This window comes from Dermochelys coriacea, chromosome 7, assembly GCF_009764565.3.
Source record: "Dermochelys coriacea isolate rDerCor1 chromosome 7, rDerCor1.pri.v4, whole genome shotgun sequence".
NCBI lineage: Eukaryota > Metazoa > Chordata > Testudines > Dermochelyidae > Dermochelys > Dermochelys coriacea.
Genome location: NC_050074.1, coordinates 60,884,991 through 60,904,376, shown reverse-complemented (window position 1 = coordinate 60,904,376; position 19,386 = coordinate 60,884,991). Strand labels below are relative to the sequence as shown.

The window sequence follows — 19,386 nt, the reverse complement described above, 5'->3', positions numbered from 1 at the left end:
GCAGTACATCCAAAGAGCCCCAAGAATTACTGCACCAGCAGGGCAAGGAGCAGTGCTGTGTGTGCGGCACAAGCCTGACACCTTCTGGGCAGGCAGACCTGGCTAATCTGTGTAGTATTTTATAGGAATCCCTCGTGGCTCTCCCCAGCAGCCAGGCCTCATTGTACAGGCTGAATACACTGGCTCTGGTGGTCTCTGGTTAGGAGACTGTTTGTTACATTTTGGGGAAAGCTACAACATTTTTTATAAAGAACAAAGCTGCGAGCGGTACCGCTGCCTTGATTAACTTAGAGGCTTTATTGACTGGCTGCTTTGTACAAAACGGAGATTTCTGCCCCAGCCCATTCAGGGCTCTGTACAAAACCCAAACTATGTACATGAAATTAGGTTTGTGTCTTTCACATGGGCTGAAATGCACACAGCATAGACACATCTGTGAATACCTGTGAGCATTCACCTATAAACAGCTTAGCATCCTCAAATACAGCCCCAGTGACCCATACAAAAATCAGACTGTCCCCTATTTACAGCAAGAGAACGCTAAGGGACCTGGCCTCGAGTCACTGCCAGCTCCACAGAAGGCAGCATGGACCTGGCAGAGCTCCATCCCGCAATGGGGTGACTCCGTAGGGCTGGCTGCTCAGGAAATAATGGCTGTAGACTCAGGCCCATTGGTCCCATACCTTGAAGTCATGACTGGATGGAACTCATTCATGCCAGGGGGAGCCTTGCAGAGGGGTAGTCGGGGTGGAGGGGGGAGGACGAGGTCACTGAGGAGGGCTGATTAACCAAACCCAAGCTGGTTCTGGAAGAATGTGCGTGTGTTGGGGGGGCAGGGGTGAACGGTCTCTGCTTTCTGCTGTTTTACTCTCGTTGTCCTTCAACACCTTGCGCTCTGTCATGCATGATCGGGAGCAGGGGAAGCACCAGGCTTCTCACACAGTACTGCAGTATCAGTATCAAGCACAATCGCATCCATGGGTGTTCAGGCCACGCAGTACCATCACGCTGAGTCAGTCAGATCAGCACAGGCCAGAGATCTGCTCTCTGCAACCCCAGCATCGAGACCAGTGACTTGTGGTTGTTGTAAACACTCAGGGACAAGCTCCGCTAGACTAGGATATGCTTGGGAGAGAGAGACGCTAAGAGGAAAGGCCATTAGAGACCAATACAAGGAGATGGGAACTTCCTGTCGTACTGTGATCAGGTCTCCCCTGTTCAGAGGCTGGGAGACAGGATCAGATTCACACCAGGATTAAGAGGAACCTGACACAGTTGAGCTAAAGTCAGCCCTGTGCCAGCTGGGCTGGGAAGCAAGTGCATTGCACTAGGGTGCTGCAGTCAGGGAGCCCATAGGTAAGGAACTTTTTCTTGCCTACAATTTGGGAGGCAGCGATCCTTCAGTGTTGAAGCCCAAACACTATTCCGAGTGGATTTTCGCCTGCTGTTCCACAGCCAGGGACTGACCCTCGGCAGCTGTAAGCCACTCAGTGCATGCTGGTCAGAAGGGGGCTAGTCCACAATCAGCAACGAGCGAAGAAGCGGGTTTGCAGGCCCACATATTGTGCTGCTCGCCCCATGTGCAGCAGCACAAGCCGGGGCACACACAGCCTGTTCCCTGCACCAGGTTGTTAGGACAGGTAGTACATGCCATAGGTGACTGGCGCTGTGAAGAGACCTGGGACAGGCTGCAGGGTTGCTCTGCTGGGGAAAGTGCTGGTGGCTCCGTACAGGGAGGGGGAGCCCACGTGTGCTCCCAGAGGGAAGGGCAGGGCAAAAGAGGGCAGCAAGGGCTTGGTGGCCAGTTTGAGCTTCTCCAGCTCTGCTTCCTGCAACCTCTTGGCCTTAGCCCTGCGGTTCTGGAACCAAATCTTGACCTGGGTCTCTGTGAGATTGAGGGAGCTGGAGAACTCAGCCCGCTCGGCGATGGACAAATACTGCTTCTGCCGGAACTTCCTCTCAAGCGCTAGCAGCTGCGAGGTGGTGAAGGGCGTGCGGGGCTTGCGATTGTTCTTGTGCTTCCTCAGAGTGCAGGGTGGAGGGCTTGGCTGCCCTGCAAGGTGACACAAACAAACAGCCCAGCTGCTTAATGCGGAGCGGCCTTGGCCCGGCTACCAGGTCAAAGGCGCAATCTCCGGGACCCTCCAACCCTGTAAATACCCTACCCACCTCAGATGTGGAGTCCATCCTGGGCTCCAGCCCTTCCATGAATGTGCGTTTCCCCAGTGGGGCTAGCTCCCTCAGGGCTGGGAATTCAGCATGGCACAGAGCAGGCCTTCCCCTCGGTGACCACATGACAGGTACTCACAAAGCCCCTATTTGGGGCCCAGAGACTCCCTCATGCATGGAACCAGGAATGCTGAGTTGGGATGCGGATGGGTCACTGGCCGTCAGGGAGTAGGGCACTGTGGCACGCAGGCTCCACATGTCAGTCCCTAGGAGCTCCTGTCTCAGCTGGAGAGAGCAGGCAGGTCCCTCCCTTGCCCATGGGGTTCCCAGTGCCCAGCTGCACTGAGTGACCAGAGTGCCATTCAGCTTACAGGGGCAGAAGTGCCTGGGACCAGAGTCATGGGGTTCACCGTGCGCCTGGCCTGGGCGTGGGCAGAGGAGCTGAGCTCACAGGCAGGCACCAAGTGGTGTGAGCTGTGGCCCTTGGCCCAGGTGGGACCCCCAAGGGAGGAGTACAGGCCAGGTCCAGGTAGCCTGCACACCATTAGCAATGTACGGCGCTATCTGCAGGGGAGAGCACTGGGCCTTTCCCCCACTGTTCAGAAGCGAGTGGCTGGCTAGGGTTGATGGGGGCGCAGAGTGATGGCAGGGCCAATGGCCTGGCAGACCCTACCAGGAGGCTGTAGGTCCCAGCAGGAACCTGGGTCAGGCTGTGCTGCTCACACAGGGCTCATAGGCACAGAGCATTGGAAGCTGCAGCTGCCTCACTGTCAGCTTGGGGGTGAAGCGATGGCACCTCAGCCTGGCTGGAGCTTCACAGCACAAGCGAGGGGCTGGGGTGAGTTAGGGCCCACTGAATGGCTGTTGTCTCCCTATCTACTATCCTGCGGGCAACATGCCCTTCCCACTGGTGGGACCGGGTCCTGATCATTCTGCTGTTCAGAGGAAGCCACAGGTGAGCCTGGCCTGGGATCTCAGGTGGGGAGAGGGTCACATACCAACAAGGGAGGAAGCCCACGCCCCATGAGTTTAGTGCTCCCCTGATGCTCTGGCTGGCAGGGGAGGGGTCCCAGGTGTCCTGCTAGTTGGACTGACAGTTGCCCAGGCTGGCTCTGTGTTCTGACACACAGAGGTGCGGGGTCACTTTAGGTACTTACTTGATGGAGAACAGGCAGACTTTGCAAACCAGGAGTTGGGCTCCTTGTCACCAGGACTCTCCACCGCTGGTGGCTGCTGCTTAGCCCGCTGCTCTGGGAAATCTTGGCCTGACTCCGCCGTGTACAAGCTGCTCCGGGCCCGGGCAGGTGGCACTTCGGCAGTGGCAGCAGGGGGTGGCTGGTGAGAGCGGCTGCTCCGGGGACACAGCTTGCGCTCCGTGATCAGCAGGGACTCCACACTGAAGGGCAGCAGAGGGCTAGAGGTGGTTTGGCCCCTGCATCCCGGTGCCTTGGAGCCCATTCTGGGCGGCTCCTCCTCAGAGAGGGGGCTCCCCTTGGCGAGGGCGGCCACTCCTTTGCTGGTCTCTGTGCAGGCTGTCTCCGGGCTCAGCAACCTCTGGCAAGGATTCATCCTCAGGGAGGAGGGAGCCATAAAACTGCTGCTGGGGGCAAGGGGGCATACACACCCTGGGAGGCTCCAGACACCGCCCCAGAGCTCAGGCCCAAGCAACAGCCTCAGGGGTGAGGTCCAGGCTCCAGGGTCCCAGCTCCAGTCTCAGGGCTGGGGTCCAGGCTCCAGGGACCCAGCTCCAGCCTCAGGGGTGGGATCCAGGCTCCAGGGCTCCCAACTCCAGCCTCAGGGGTGGGGTCCAGGCTTCAGGGTCCCAGCCCCAGGCTCAGGCACCACCAGTGCAAGGCTCAGGGTGGGAGATGGGGTCCCGGGCTCCATGCTTGAGGCAGGGCGGCAGGCTCGCGATGGGACTCAAGGACCCTGCAGGCTTCTCCTGCACTTTAACAGCTATAAAAGTTCTGCCGCTCCTCTTTCATGTGGCCGCCCTCCAATCTCCCCCCTGCAGCCCGTGACGTGCCGGGCGAGGGGCTGCCATTGGCCGCCTGCACTCTCAGGCCGGTGCCGTCTGGCGGGGGCGGCGGGTGGCCCCCGGGCTGCCGTCTCTGGGAGCACGGTTCAGTGCAGTTAACAAGTTGGGCAGCAGCCCCTCTTCTCCCATTGCTGGGCGCTTGTTGGCACCAGGGGGAGCGGCTCCCCCGCACTCCCCACTAGCATTTCCCTGCTGGATTCACCTCTCCCCAAAATCCTGCCTTTGCACACCAATGGGCCCCGAACATTTATTTCATCGGCCCCTCGCTAGCCACAAACCTGGCAGCCCCCCAGTCTACCAGCAGCGGAGGCTGGGAGCCCAGCCTGCTCCAGGGGCTAATTTGCTGTTTTTGAGACTGGAGTTTGTTCTTTAAATCCCCCCCCCCTTCTCCCCCGCTCAGTTTTCTTGAACTTTGCTGCGACTTTCAGTCTCCTATTTTACTTACCAGGGTAATTGCTAATTTATTACATTGGTCCTAGTCTTTCTGCCGTGCAGCTCGTCTTGGTCCTTCTGATTGTTGCTGCTTCATTTGAAAAGCACCGGGCAATCCTTCACCATAGGTTGGAGCATTTTAATAAGGCAGACAAATTATGTTTTGGAAGGCGCCAGGCGCAGCAGGATCAAAAGGGAAGCTACCTCACGGAGAATAGGCAACAGTTAACTCTACTTAATTGTCCTCCCAAAATTTAATGTCTAGTGCATGGCTGAAAGGACTAGATTCACACACAGGCGGGCTTTTTATGGGCTGTTAACTGTTGAGCTGCCGGAATTACTTGAAAAGCAATTAAGTTTGACATTATTACCACTAATAATGTTTTCTCTGAGGGACACATTAAATGCAGCTAAAAGTAAACTCTAGTGCATAGGATGAAAAGGTCTTTTCTTTTCAGATTTACAAGAGCTTTTCGATTGAATGTTTGATATATTTATTCCAGAACATTTGCTATTGTAAATGGTACTGCTGAAAAATTCCAAATGTGCTACAGTATGTTCCAATCCATTAATCTGAAGGTGGATTTATGTTTGTTTGTATTTTTTTAATTTAGCATGTGTCAGAATTTATTCACTGAAGTGACACAACTCACAAAGTAACAGCATATTGTTTTGAGAGAAAAATCCTGGTTTACCACTCTGGTCCGTAATGTTTTCTAAATAAGAAAATATTCTTCAACCTCTCTTTTAAGATCTTTTGGTGGTTGCCTAATACAAAGTGGGCTATGTTCACTTTAAACAGTTGCACACACGGCTCTGCCTGCTCATATACCCAGTAAACAATTCCATTTGGTCAAATAGTGTAGCAAGAGTTAATGGGAATCTGCACGTCCCAAGGAGGAGTGGGTCTGTGATACTGCAGAGCCGGCAGTCCATCAGCTCCAGGACAATGCACATACCTCTCCCTAGAGTTAAATAAACACGTGTTCTATGTGATTTTGTGCTCACCTAGGAGCACACGATGTGCTTGAAAATCTATTTGGTATCTGTAAAAATAAATGAATATCAGGCTCTCCAGATATTCTGATTTTGATCAAAAAAGGTCTCAGGAGCTGTAAAATTTTATTCCACTTAATGTCCATATGTAAACAAAAATCTACAAAGGAATAAAGTCTGATCTACCTTTGTTGTGCCATGGGCACCCTCATCTTTACAGAAACAGCCCATGCATTATCTGATTGCTGTTCAACCCCACTAATATTATTTTATAAATGAGATTAGACTAACTAAATCTTTGACCACGCTTGACACTGCTGTAACTCTTGGGACAGCAAGCACGGACTGCATCCCCATGTGCTGCAGATCAGAAATGAGTCAGGGTCCAACAAACACTCTGGATGGAGAGACAGGACCCCGGGGGAATCCTGGGATGGACATTATACAGAAAACAAAATGTTGGCTTTCAAACCCAGAGTTGGCTGTGGGGGGAAATCGCTGTCTAGAAATTGCCAGCACCTTTGTATTGAGAAAATTGCAGCGTCCTTGTTCGGGCAAACTCTGGGAAACACTCAGCACAGCCTGCAAGATCAGGCATTTGTGAGCTGAAGGGATGCACAGACCAGACTGCGAGCTGCACAGGCAGAGCCAGTGTCTGGAGGAGACTGCCTCTAAAGCTGCTGAGAAAGACCGCAAAGGTACATTAGTCCCTATTCAGGGCCAGCCCTGCAACCAGTGGACACTTCCATGGGAGTCTGGCCTGGCCAAGGACAACGGGATTAGGCCCCTTGCTGCAGTCTGTGTTCTTATATCCCTGCCTATCTCCTCTTCAGACAGCAGAATTCAACTCCAAGGACACCAAGAACTTCCCAAAGAGATGCACAGACTCCCTGTACATTCGGAATTGTTCCCTATGCATTCAGTCCCTCTAAACTCCCAACACTACGCAATATGGTTTAGCAGGACTGCTGTCGGACAGGTAAGAAACGCAGTGATACGTCGCTGAGCCCTAACGAGCAAACAGCAACTGGGACAAGGTTTTATTCTTAGACAAAAAGTTCACTGGCTTGACACTTTTAACATGTACATTACTAACTGTTCTGCTGCCAGACTTCATTGACAGGTATCTGTGTGCATATACTGTGTCTGTTCACAGTTGGCACACAATATTACAAATTATTCGGGAGGGGAGGGAGTTTTCAAATGAGCTTTATTTTGGTTTTGCATGTAAGCAGTTGGATCTAATGATCAGAGCACAGGACAATCCAGCTAGTATGTAAATATATATATATAAATGCAACAATAACATCATTTTGAGCAATTTGGACCATTTAAGGACAGATCTATAAACATATTATTTTGATATCAATAGATGGCTCATGGTGAGAAGGAAGGAAGGTTAGGAATATGAACATCCATTGAGCCATGTTATCTAGTTACAAAAATAAGGTCAAGGTGTAGGTAAGAATCATGGCTTCATGTTCAGGAAGCCTGCAAAATATTTCTATTGTTTTGAAAAAAATTGTTCATTTAATTAAATCCAGATTTGTTTTCATTTTATTGCAATTGCTCAGCAATGCTAAGGAAATTCAATTAAAACAAAGTTCTCCCCAGTGCAAATATAGAAGCACTGGCTGAAAAGCCCACAACACAGGCAAATTCCCTGGGGCTCTCATGCCATATTGTAAGAACTCCTCTAAGGTTATAAAGAGGGACTAAAGTGACTGTAGATAATTTTGTTAACATTGTTTCTTTAAAGCTGTAGATTATGATAATCTGTTTTAGGAGTAGTAAACTTCAGTGTGCTTTAGGGCGATGAAATTTTTAATGAATATAGTTTCATTGCAGGGATAGATTCTTTATTGACATGTTAATTTAAATATGTGCAATTTATATATATATATATATATAAATATATATATATACACACACACACTCACACTCCCAGGGGCAAGGAGGACACATATATAAACTTGAATACCCTGGAATTTGTGAATTGTTTTTCTCTAACAAAGTGCAGGGGATAAATAAACTGACAAGCAGAAAAATCACTATGAAATACCTTCCCATAAATGCTGGGTTTTCATCTGTATGCATGTTATATCCATGTTACTATGCACAAGGCCTGAATTCATGGAAAAAATAGTGCAGAATGACTTTCTAGCCACTGTACCTAACATTGAACTGAATGCTTTCCTGACAAAGCACTAGAATCAAATACAACTGGGCATTTGTCTTCTCGGTAAATTTTGTCGTCGTCGTTTTGTGGTTGTGTTTATGCCACTAGTGATGCTTAGTGCTTTGCATGTGTGTACTGGAAGGACTTCTCCTTTCCCGTTGCCTACAGCAGGACACACCATCTGTTTTCAGGTTGGTTCTGGTGTCTATGTGCCTGGACTTTTTTTTCTGTTTGCCCGCATTCTTGTGTCTAGTGCTTATGTCACACGGCAATACTGTTTACAACACACCATTATACTATGGCGCAGTGTCTTTAGCAGCCTCAGACTTTTTGTCTGCCAGTTTAAACTGGTAGCATCTTTCATTCTGTTTCACCCTGTTGCTATCCGTTCATATGGCAATGATATTTTCAAAAGGAAGGACAACGAATGAAGGATGCATTAGAATGCGTGATTGACACACCTTAGGGTAGCTTCTTTTTACATTGAATTGAATTGAAATAAATCTAGTTAGATTTGACATTGTGAAACAAAGACACACTCAATGTAATAACACAGAAAGTAAGTTGGGCTGGCCTCAGATCAAGCTGTAGAATACTTGTACTTTCAAGGCATTTTTAATATTCAGAGCTATTGGACTGTGAATTGCTCAAAAGTTTGTGTGTTTGATCACTTGTTAGTTACATATACTGGGCCAAGATAAAACGTCTGATCGTTAACCTTGGCTAGTAGCTTTAAATTTCATTTTTAAAAGACTGCTTTTAGACAGAGAGAAATGGAGCCTATTTGCTCTGTATACCCAACTGCAGCAAGCGGTGGGAACAAAAACCATTTGAAAAAGAGTACTGCAAACAAGGGAGAGCGAGACCGTGATGAAACTACAGCTCCCAGCTCCTTTCCCCTCTTTCTGTAAGGGTCCTGGAGACCCTGCTCTCACCATACTGGTTGGAATGTAATTTCCATTTCATGGCAATCACAGTGCAACCATAGGCATAGCTTGACTTCTCTATTTGAGAGGCCTGGGGGCCAGTACTCAGGGGGTGCATCTTTCCATTCTCCTCCCAACCCTGGCCCTTCTGTGCTGTGGCCTAAGGGCAGGTGCCACCCCTCTTCCCCAAAGGCAGTGCACTCCATTGATGCCCAGCACCCTGTCCCTTGCAGAGCCAGGGGCAAAAGCCCTGACCTCATCCTCCCAAATTGAGCCAAAGCTCCATGACCGCTCCCCCCATATGCAAGGTCCCTTGGCCTTTGCCCCCAGGGGCACTGGTGGGGGGGATGGCTGAGGTCTCTTGGTGTTGCCCATCACCGGTGGCGGGCATGGCACATTCTGCTCAGTCCTGGGACTGTGACAGCACCAGGTCAGCCTGCATAGTCCAGTTCTCCTGCAAGCAGACAGAAGAGTGCTCCCTCCCGCTGTGGAGGGTAACAGAGAGAGGAGACTGAACCTGTTATCCCAGTCATAGCAGGGATTCAGCCCCAGAGAGCCTCAGACTGGCCCTGGGGCAGAGGGGGTGACACCGAGACTAGTTTGGTCCAAAATGGAGGACAATGATGGCTCATGGGGAGGTGGAGATGGTGGGGTGGACTATGTTGTATGAAGAGTTAAGGATGTTTTGGAAGGAGTGGGGAAGCCACGTTGGTGGGGGGGGGGGGGTTGAGGAGTGTGGGGAGATACCAAGTTTGGGGGGAATGGGGCAGGGGAACCCTGGGTTTGGCAGGAGAGCCCCCAGTTGGCAAAACGGCTGACCAAGTGGAGATGGGACCGGGACAGGTAAGTATCCTGGGGAGGGAGATTCTCTGACCCCTCTCACTACAAAACAGCAAACTGGGGTGCTGAAACAGGCAGGGCCCAGGGGCCATGGTGGTCCCACTTTTTGAAAGTGGATGGGCCTGGCCCATCCACTTTTTACCATGAACCCAGCGTCCTTCCCCTCCTCTTCCCCACAAGGCCCTGCCTCCCGGCCAGGCCAGAAGCAGACCCCAGCCTGGGGAGCCTGGACAGCTGTGGGGAGCCATGGACCCTCCACCTGCCTGGGATGCGGGTGGAGGGGCCCAGAGCAGCTCTCAGGGACAGGGGCTAGGGTGTGCCCACTCCGGGGTACTCTCTCTGCACTGGACACTTCCCTGACCCACTGATCATTATATACATAAAAGAATAAGGAAAAATGGGATAGGTTAAAGGAAAACACATCACCCTGCTCTGTGGCAGGGAACATCATAAACAGTGTCTCTGGAATGTCAGGGCAGTTCAGTCTGTTCCTTATAGGTCCCAGGCCTCCATCTCAGGCCCTGGGTGTGCTGCAGGGATGCTGTGGGTTGGACAATTGCTCTGGTGGTGGCCACACACTTCCGGGCTTTGGGTGGTGGGACCCTTCTTCCCAACGTCAGCCCCCTGTCAGGTTAAGATCCCCCTCCCAGTCTGGCCTGCAAGAACCCTTGCCTGGGGGTGTCTTTCTGCGCTGGGCCCTTTGCCCAAGGTCCCCCCTAGGCTGGCCCCAGTTCCTCATCCCACCCAGCTCCAAACTGCTCCAGCTCCAGCTCCAGCTCCAGCTCCACTCTGCCTCAGCACTGATGCTACTGCTCTGCCTCCAGCCCCCTGGGCTGCTTCTCTGGCCCCTCTGGCTCTGTGGCTGCCGCCCTGCTCCCAGCACAGGGTCTGCTCTCCCTGGGCTGTGTCTCTGGCTCTGGTGGCTGCCGCCCTGCTCCCAGCACAGGGTCTGCTCTCCCTGGGCTGTGTCTCTGGCTCTGGTTGCTGCAGCTCTCCTCCCAGGACAGGTCTGCTCTGTGGGCTGCTTCTGTGACTCTGCTCCCAGCTCTGGCCTGCTTCCTGGGCTGCTTTTCTGGCCCCTCTGGCTGGCACGGCTCTGCTCCCCAGCTCAGCTTGGGCTCCTGCTTTCTTCTTAGCTTAGCCCCACGCTGTCTGACCCAGGCAATTGCAGCTCACACAGAGGACAGGAACCCCCTGGCCTCCTGACTCCCTGATTAGCTTGACACGCTGGCAGGTCATTGGCCTCTCCCCATTGTTCCTGGGGGCTGTCAGTCTCAGGGTCCTGATTTCCCATCGACTGTTCCCCTTTTAGTACTGGGATCTAGTCAACCAAAACACCTCCGCTGAATGTCAGTAAGGGGACAACAGTCCCCTTACATATGGGTAAGAGCTGCATGGGTAACTGTGGAGAGCCACTGACTGTCCACCTGCCCTGGGTGGGAAGCCTGAAGGGCAGGGACACGGGCCAGGGGCTGCTCTCAGGCTCCCCACCCTGGCTCCGGCTTGATCGGGGTGTGGGGCCTCAGGGGAAAGAGGAGTGGCAGAGCCATGTAGGGGGCAGGGCCTTGTGGCCCCCCACTTTTAGGCAGAATCCGTCACCCCTGCAGCACACCCAGACCCTGCTGCTGGCAACTGATATGGATGGGACAGCTAAGTGCATGGGGGGGGGTCCCCGATACTCCCCACTGCAAAATAGCATCCCTCCCCACCCATTGCCTGCAAGCCAGACTCTGAGGAAGGGAGGAGAAAGCCTTCCAGCTGTGCCTCCGCTACTCCCCCGACCCCAGCTCCCCACCCCCCTAGGGTAAAATCCCTCTCTTCCAGACCCACCTCCCAAACTCCCCCCTACACATGCTTTCCACGCAGGCTCTGTCAGGCAGGGCAAATGCTGTGTGCCCTGAAGCTGTGCTGAAAAGCCAGGATTAGGAGGGGAGTGGAAAGATACACCCGAGTGCAACATCCTGTAAGATAAATACTTTAAAATCATTTAATTTCTCACTGGCTTTGGGCTGTGCAACCCCTGCCTCTGTCCGCTCCTGCTTGCGACAGGCGAGCCGTGGCTTTCCTGGAGACTTTGATCCCCAGCCATCTCACTCATAAGCCGTTTCTGTTAAGGCCGGGGGGCCCAGTGGCCAAGTGCAGTGTTTGTGCATCTTTGCCAATCTCTCACCCAGGCAAGCATTTGCTTGGTCCCCGGGCCCGGCCATGAGGCTGTGCTAGCCTGCCTGCCATCCCCTTCATCAAAACATGCATCTGGGGGAGGCGGAATGCTGATATTCATCCCAGTATTCGAGCTGGACCAGCATGAATGGGGAGCTTATGCAGGCCGTGGGCAGGAACCCTTCTGTAACCTCCAGGGGCTGATGGCCAAGGACAGCACCTGCCCATGGATTAGTGGTTGGGGATTTGCAGTATCCCTCCTCTTATTGTAGTGGGTGTCACTTTTACACAGCTTAATCCCACTCCCAGCCTTAAACAGAATGAGAAGGAGCCCAGAGGTGCCACAAGTTTTCCTAGGAGTCTCCCATCCGAGTGTGCTCTGTACTAGGAAGAGTGCTGTAGCCCTGGTCTCTCTCACCCTAGCCAGACGAGCAATAACTTATTTGAAAACATTGTCCTGGGATCAGCCCTCACTTTCTGGGCTTGGCTCATTCCTTCTCTCGCTAACAGAGAGCCCCTCAATGGTGGGGAAAGCAGAGCCTGCTCAAAGGAGCCCCTGCTCTGCCTCTGTGAATTCCACCCACTCTTTGCAGCTCCCACACCACAGGGACCTGTGGAGGATCCCAGTCAGCTACACGTAACCCAGTACAGTAACTGGCCTCTGTGATGAAGTGGGACTTTTCTGTCATATTTTTATGAATCCTCAGCCTGCCTCAGTTTCCTTCTGTAGGGTGCATTGCTACCCAATGGGTGCAAAAGGGTTAACACTGTTCCTGGAACAGTCTGGAAGGCAGGGGGTGGGGGTCACCTCTCTGTCTGGGGGGCACCAATAGGATCATTATTAAACTGGCTCAAACTGGCCCACATCAGCGGAAAGTCCAGTCAGACACAGAGATGCCCCCAAGGAGTGTACAACCCATCTAAGAGCAGGAAACCCTGGCAGGAACTTAGGGACTGAGCTAGAGAACAAGGTGTCAGGTGGCTGGAATTAAGGGGCTTTTTGGAGGGACTCAGGAGCCTGGACTTGGGGAGACAATCAAATGGAGCTGGGGAGAGCCAGGGATGGAGTCCATCCCACCTTGACTGGCTCTCATGGCACTGGCTTGCCCAGAACGGACAGACTATAGAGTAGTCTGTGTGCTCTCCAAGGGACGTTCAGCTTCTGTAGCCAGATGACTGATAGATAGTTCCCTTGTTTTGCAAAGGCTGCCTGTATCTGTCCCTACTCCCTGAGAGCATTGCGCCCAAGGGGCCAAGCACATGTCTCCTGCAGGACTCTGGTGGCTGGATTTGCTGCAGGGATCCCCAGAGAGAGATAGGGATCTCTGGTACCAACAGCCCAGTCTCAGAGTCATGGAGACTACAGCCTTGCCCCTGTGGCACTGGGTGAGTCGTTGGGGCCCAGCCCTCTAAGAGACTGCTTGCAGGCTGGGGCATAGCTTAGACCCTGTGACTCCATGACAATTGCCACAGGGCAGCCTGTCTGCAGAACTGTTTGTGGGTATTATTATTTGAGTTATACAGTCTTAGAGCCTAGAAGCGCCAGTCATGGCTCAGGGCCCCTTTGTGTCAGGCCCTGCAAACAAAGAGCTTAGGATCTGAGGTTCCCTGATACTCAGAGGACCCTTTTAGATCTGGAGTTGGGGAGAAGAGGGATAAGGTGATTGAAAGCAACAGCATTTTGGCACACTTTGAAAGGAGCCTTCATCTCCAGGTGAGGAGCCTCACCTTGTCTGATACCATATCTCTGCCAGGCCAGACCAGCTGGTCTGAGTCTGGCCACCTTTACATTGGTCCTGAAATTATTACCCCCCAGGTCCATGCTGCTCCCAACCTGCCCTCTGGAGTGTGTGTGTGGGGAGGGGGATTTGAATGTGTGAACCTGAGTGCACAAATAGACTCATTCATTTTCAAACCTGCCCTTCATTCCTTCAGGGGGAAGGCCTGTTTGTTGGCAGGTCCCAGCTCAGTATCCCATTCTCCAGCCAAGGGGGCAGCTGGCTGGGTTGAGACTCACCTCTTGCACTCCTGAGTCCAGTGGAGTCAGCCCAGATTGCTTGATGGGCCAGCTCCTTTGTAAGGTGCCCCAGCCCAAATAGCCATGTGCTCCTCCACCCTCTAGGGGGTAGAGCAAAGCTGCCTCCTTTTGCGGGGGTGCTATTCACCTCAGGGAACTGGGTGAGCAGGTCACGGTTTGCTGTTAGTCTCTGGAGGGGAATTATCTCCAACACAGGCACAGAGCAACTCAAAGAGGAGAAACCACTCCTGCCAGATCAGTTTGCTTCCCCCAAGCATTAGAGGAGTGGATTGCCCCCTGTACTCGTAGGCTGCAGGGAGGCTGTCTGTGCAGTGCACACACGCTGTCCCTCAGGACTTTGTGATGGGGGGTACTCCTCAGGCTGGTTCCAAGAGGGCTGAATTAGGTCAGGTAGGCCCAATCAGCCAAGTAAGCAGCAAATGAGGGAGACATAAGCTGTGTGGAGGGAGCTAATTGGGAGGAACTCACCTGTGAAGGGGCCTGCACATAGGCCAGGAGTTCAGAGCAGAACGGGGCTGCAGTCAGTGCCTGGGGGAGGGGAGGTGTGTGTCTGGAGGCTACAGTAGGTAGCCTACAGTCACTCCCAGGAGGAGGGAGGTGTGGTGCAGGCAAACCCAAAGGGGGAGGAAGCCAGACAGGTGGGAAGAGCTCAGGGGAAGGCAGTGAGATCCAGGAGTGAACAGACCTTGGCAGCTGATTCCCTGAGCTGGAACCTGGAGGAGAAGGTGGTTCCCCTGCCAGCCCCTGTGGCAGTGAAAGGGAAGACTGCCTGAGACTGCTGAAGAAAGACTTTGATACCCTCGAAGGGCAAAATGTATATAGTGACCCGGGGTTGGGGCCGAGTCATGAAGAGGCAGTAGCAGCTTGTGGAGTGAGAGAGGGGCTGCGGAGTGAGAGAGGGGCTGCGGACTGAGATGGAGAGATGGCATGTTCCTGTGGGAAGGGGCTGTGACCTTGTGAAGCTAAGCCCCTGAACAGCCAGGGGGAGGCGCTATCTGGCGGTGAGTAGAATGCTCCTGTCACAAGGAGTCACCTTGACAGATTGCTGTAGGAAATACTTTTCTCCCCTAGAATTTACAGTCTAAGCAAACTATTTCCTTGTCTGTGTGGCCATTACTGTGGCACTGAGCTCTCCTTTAAGGCAAGTGCCCACAAGTGGGGCCTACTGGGCAGAATGAATGACTCCAGAAATACAGCTGCAGTAGAGATTGGGGGCTGTCTGCCCAGTGTTAGCATCTGTGAATGTGTTTGTAGAGGCAGTAGAAGGACAAACACAATATAGGAGTTTTAAACAAAATTGCCCCCAATTTTTCAAATGTGCATATAAATATATACACAAAATACATACATAATCTCTGCTCCCATCCCCCTCCCACACTATTCATAGATTCCAAAGCCAGCAGGAATCCATTGTGATCATCTAGTTTGACCTCCTGTGTAACACAGACCAGAGAACTGCCTCACATTAATTGATTTAAAAACTGTAAGTCCACCACAACCCTCGGTAAAGTGTGTTCCGATGGTTAATTTGTATCACCACTAAAAATGTACACCTTATTTCTAGTCTGAATTTGTCTAGCTTCAACCTCCAGCTATTGGATGGTGCTACACCTCTTTCTGCTAGATTGACAATTCCATTATTATCTGTTTGTTCCCCATGTAGATACTTATTGACTGTACAGTACTCAAGTCATCCCTTAACTTTCTCTTTGCTAAGCAAAATAGATGGAGCTCTTTGAGTCTATCACTGAAAGGCAGGGGTTCTCACAACAAATTTTTTGGTGGTCTCAGAGTGCGGCCACTAACAAGAGTTGATGACTGCATCAACACTTCCCTAAAATACATAATTAACTTTAGGCAAAACAAATATGCATCCAGATCATTGTAATTTATTTTATGTAGGGTTTTTTTTTTGCAGACTTAATAAAAAATAATGCTGTGAAAAGTGACATTTGTATGTTTGTTAATATCACTTTTTTCACAGCAAGTCCTGGCAAGTTAAGACCTGGTTGGAGGGATGAGGCAACAGGGGTGAGGGGTGATGGATGGGTGGCCCCGCTGCCGTGTGGTCGGAGGTGTGGGTTGGCACCTGGAGCTGGCAGTTGGTGCCTTGGGCCAGCACCCACTGGAATCCAGCATTGGTGCCCACAGTTGCGTGGCCAGGGCTGGGGATTGGCACCCAGTGCCATGCAGCTGGGGGTTGATACCCAGAGCTGGCACCTGCTGCTGTGTGACAGGAGCCAGCGGTTGGCGCTTGGGATCCATGCCTGCTGCTGCACAGCCAGGGGCTAGGAGTCAGTGTCCTGGGCCTGCACTCCCCGGAGCCAGCTGCTGCGTGACTGGGATTGGAGATTGGCATCAAGGGCCAGCACCTGCTGGAACGTGGGGTTGGTGCCTGCTGCTGTGTGACCGGGGCTGGGGATCTGCACCTGGGGCTGGGGATCGGTGTCCATGGCCAGCACCTGCTGGAACCCTGGGTTGATATCCATGAGCAGTGCCCCGGGGTCAGCAGTCTGGGCTGGGGGTCGGAGCCCGGGGCTGGGGTTTGATTGCCACCAGTAGTTGGGGCTTGGGGTCTGCGCCTGCTGCTGCATGGTCAGTGCTAGGGGACGGCATCCAGAGCTAACACCTGCTGGAGCCCAAGACCAGTGCCAGGGATCTGCACCCAGGGCTGGCAGCTGCTGGAGCTCAAGGTTGGCGCCTGGGGCTGGCACCCGGGGTCAGCCAGCCAGATTGGGGGTTGGCACCATGTGATCAGATCCAGGGATTGGAGCCTGCTGTCACGCAGCCAGGGGTTGGAGTCTGAAGCCCTAGTCTGCAGCCAGGCTCTCTAAGTCCCCATGGTCCAACCACCCCCAAGGCTGAAGTCAGAGTCCCACTAAGCCCCCGTGTTTCCTCACCCCCCACCCCCAGGTAGAGAACTCACTTTTCTCCTTCAGTGTTGTGCCCCACCTGTCTTCGGAGACATGCAGATTGGCGCATTCAGGAGCAACAGGGAGGGCGCGGGAGGGGCCAACGCTTTGCTGTCCCGTTCTCCCCCCACCCCATCACCACCCAGGAAGCTGTTGTGGCTGTAGGGAAACCCCCTGGTGGCTGCATTTTAGAAATGGTGCTAAAAGGCATGTTTTCTAATCCTTCCATCATTCTCATGGTTCTTCTCTGAACCTTCTCCAATTTATCAGCATCCTCCTTGAATTGTGAATACTAGAACTGGACACAGTATTCCCGCACTGGTCATACCAGTGCCAAATCCAGAGGTAAAAACCTCTCTACTTCTACTTGAGATTCTCATGTTTATGCATCCTAGGACTGTATTAGCTCTTTTAGCCGCAGCATCACACTGGGAGCTCACATTCAGCTGATTATCCACCATGACCCCCAAGTCTCTTTCAGAGTCACTGCTTCCCAGGATAGAGCCACCCCATCCTGTAAATATGGCCTACATTCTTTCTTCCCAGACATATACATTTGGCTGTATTAAAACACATTGTTTGCTTGTACTCAGTTTACCAAGCAATCCAGAATCAGTGACCTGTCTTTGTTGTTCACCACTCACAATTTTTGTGTAATCTGCACACTTTTTCTGGGATTTATTGTTCTCTTCCAGTCATTGATAAAAATGTTAAATAGTGAAGGGCCAGAACTGATCCGAAGGACCCCACTAAAAACATATCTACTCAATGATGGTTCCCTGTTTAGAGTTGTATTTTGAGACAATCAGCTAGCTGAGCTTTTAATCCATTTAATGTGTGTCATGTTAGTTTTATATTCTAGCTTTTAAATCAAAATGCCACATGCTACTAAACCTGTGTATATTACATCAACACAATTACCTTTATCAATTGAACTTGTAACTTCACTTTAAAAAAAAATCAAATTAAACAGGATTTATTTTCCATAAACCCATGTTGATTGGCATTAATTATATTACCCTCCTTTACTTCTTTATTAATCAAGTCCCATATCAGCCACTTCATTATCTTGCCTGGGATTGAAGTCAGACTAACAGACAATCCTATAATGCCCAAGTCATCCTATTCACCCTCTTAAAATATTAGCACAACAATGGCTTTCTTCTGGAACTTCCCCAGTATTCCAGGACTTTCTGAAAAACAACATTAATAGTCTAGTGAGCTCCTCAGCCAGCTCTTTTAAGGCTCTTGGATGCATGTTATCTGGACCGGCTGATTTTTAACATGTCTAACTTTAATAGCTGCTGTTTAACATCCTCCTGAGATACTAGTGAAATGGAGAGGGTTATCATAATCAGGTTGGTTACTACAGCATCTGTTTATTCCAAAATGCAGAACAGAAATACTTTATTCAATAAGCATTTGAACACTTCTGCATTTTCTGCATTATTATTAATAACTCTACCATTTCCATCTAATAACGGACCAACACCATTGTTAGGATTCTTTTTATTCCTAATATACTCTAAAAAAAAAAAAAAATCCCTCTTATTCTCCTTAACTCTGCTTTCCATAGATTTCTCCTTATGTTCCTTTGCCTCCCTCATCAACTTTCCATAATTCCTAGCTTCTGCTTATATACATTATCAACTTCCATTTTCTCTCTCTCTCTAATTTATTTGTTATAGCTGCCTTCACTTCTCCCCCAATCAGTAGTTTGTTTGTTTTTTTAAAAAACAGTATGACCTTCTTTCTCAATTGAAGCTTTTGGGGTAATTGTGGCTTTAACTCTTAGTTCTGTTATCAGTTCCTCTTTATCTGTCAAGAAAAGGTATAATGCAGAATTCTCTACTTATGTGTGGATGTTCTTCTCCCTACACCACACACACTCACTACGCCCCTTGGTCAGGAGATGTCAGGGCCACAGTGAGCTGCAGCAGGGTGACTTTGGAGGCCACATACCCTCTTGGGGCCTCACACCTGGATGCTACCCTGGGTTATTTCACTCAGTGAGTGTCAAGGCCTAACACTACTCTGACAGGGGCCCAGCCCATTCCTCCCCAGGGCTTGCTCTCCAGTGACCTGGTGTGTCTGAACAGATCAGAGCCTGGGTATTCCAGCAGGGGGTCACAGAGTCTCTCTCTCTCACACACACACACTCTCTCTCTCTGCCTCTGCAGGCAGTGGGCACAGCAGTGTAGGAAGAGGCGGGCTGATGTTCCCACGTGGATTGTCCATGCACCTAGCTGGAGTGGGAAATGTATGGCAATACAGGCTGAGCTCCACCCTGCTGGCCATGGGGCCACTGCAGATAGCATGGGGAATGGAGCAGAGCTGAGCACGCTGCTCCAAGTGCCAACAAGTCTACCCAGTGCCACTGCATCCAGGATTGGCCTGGGGAGAGCAGCCAGGACCGGCATCCTGGTGGCAGCAGGGCAAAGTCATGGGCTGAGGCCCCACTGCAAGTTCTGCCTGCCAGCTCCAGGGACAGCCACCTAGATGTACATGCCCATATGCCCTCATGCACACACCTCTCAGGTGGCATCGAGTTGGGATATTTCACCACTTCCTACTTGTTCTTGGTAACTGGGCAGTAAAAGCTCATGCCAGAATATTCCTTTTTGTCCCTGTCTTGCACAGGAAGTGTTCATGGAGCTGGCCGGGGTAATGAAGTGCAAACTACAGCATGCGTCCCA

At 51.4% G+C, this 19,386-nt stretch overlaps 1 protein-coding gene across 1 annotated transcript; it reads right to left on the bottom strand.

Moving 5' to 3' along the window:
• Positions 1–277: 277 nt before the first annotated feature.
• Positions 278–4,919, bottom strand: LOC119858182 (homeobox protein MSX-3-like). The gene is made up of 2 exons (XM_038408153.2): positions 3,327–4,919; positions 278–2,053 (listed from the first exon to the last, which is right to left on the bottom strand). Exons 1-2 carry the CDS (start codon positions 3,757–3,759, stop codon positions 1,632–1,634), a joined length of 855 nt encoding a protein of 284 aa, XP_038264081.1. The 5' UTR covers positions 3,760–4,919; the 3' UTR covers positions 278–1,631.
• Positions 4,920–19,386: the final 14,467 nt, after the last annotated feature.

What these genes read in the sequence shown, in the direction of transcription:
- LOC119858182 (XM_038408153.2), bottom strand. Translation starts at nt 3,759, where the DNA reads ATGGCTCCCTCCTCCCTGAGGATGAATCCTTGCCAGAGGTTGCTGAGC. An exon ending in GTCTGCCTGTTCTCCATCAA is followed by an intron (nt 2,054 to 3,326) that starts GTAAGTACCTAA and finishes GTCACCTTGCAG; the next exon opens with GGCAGCCAAGCCCTCCACCC.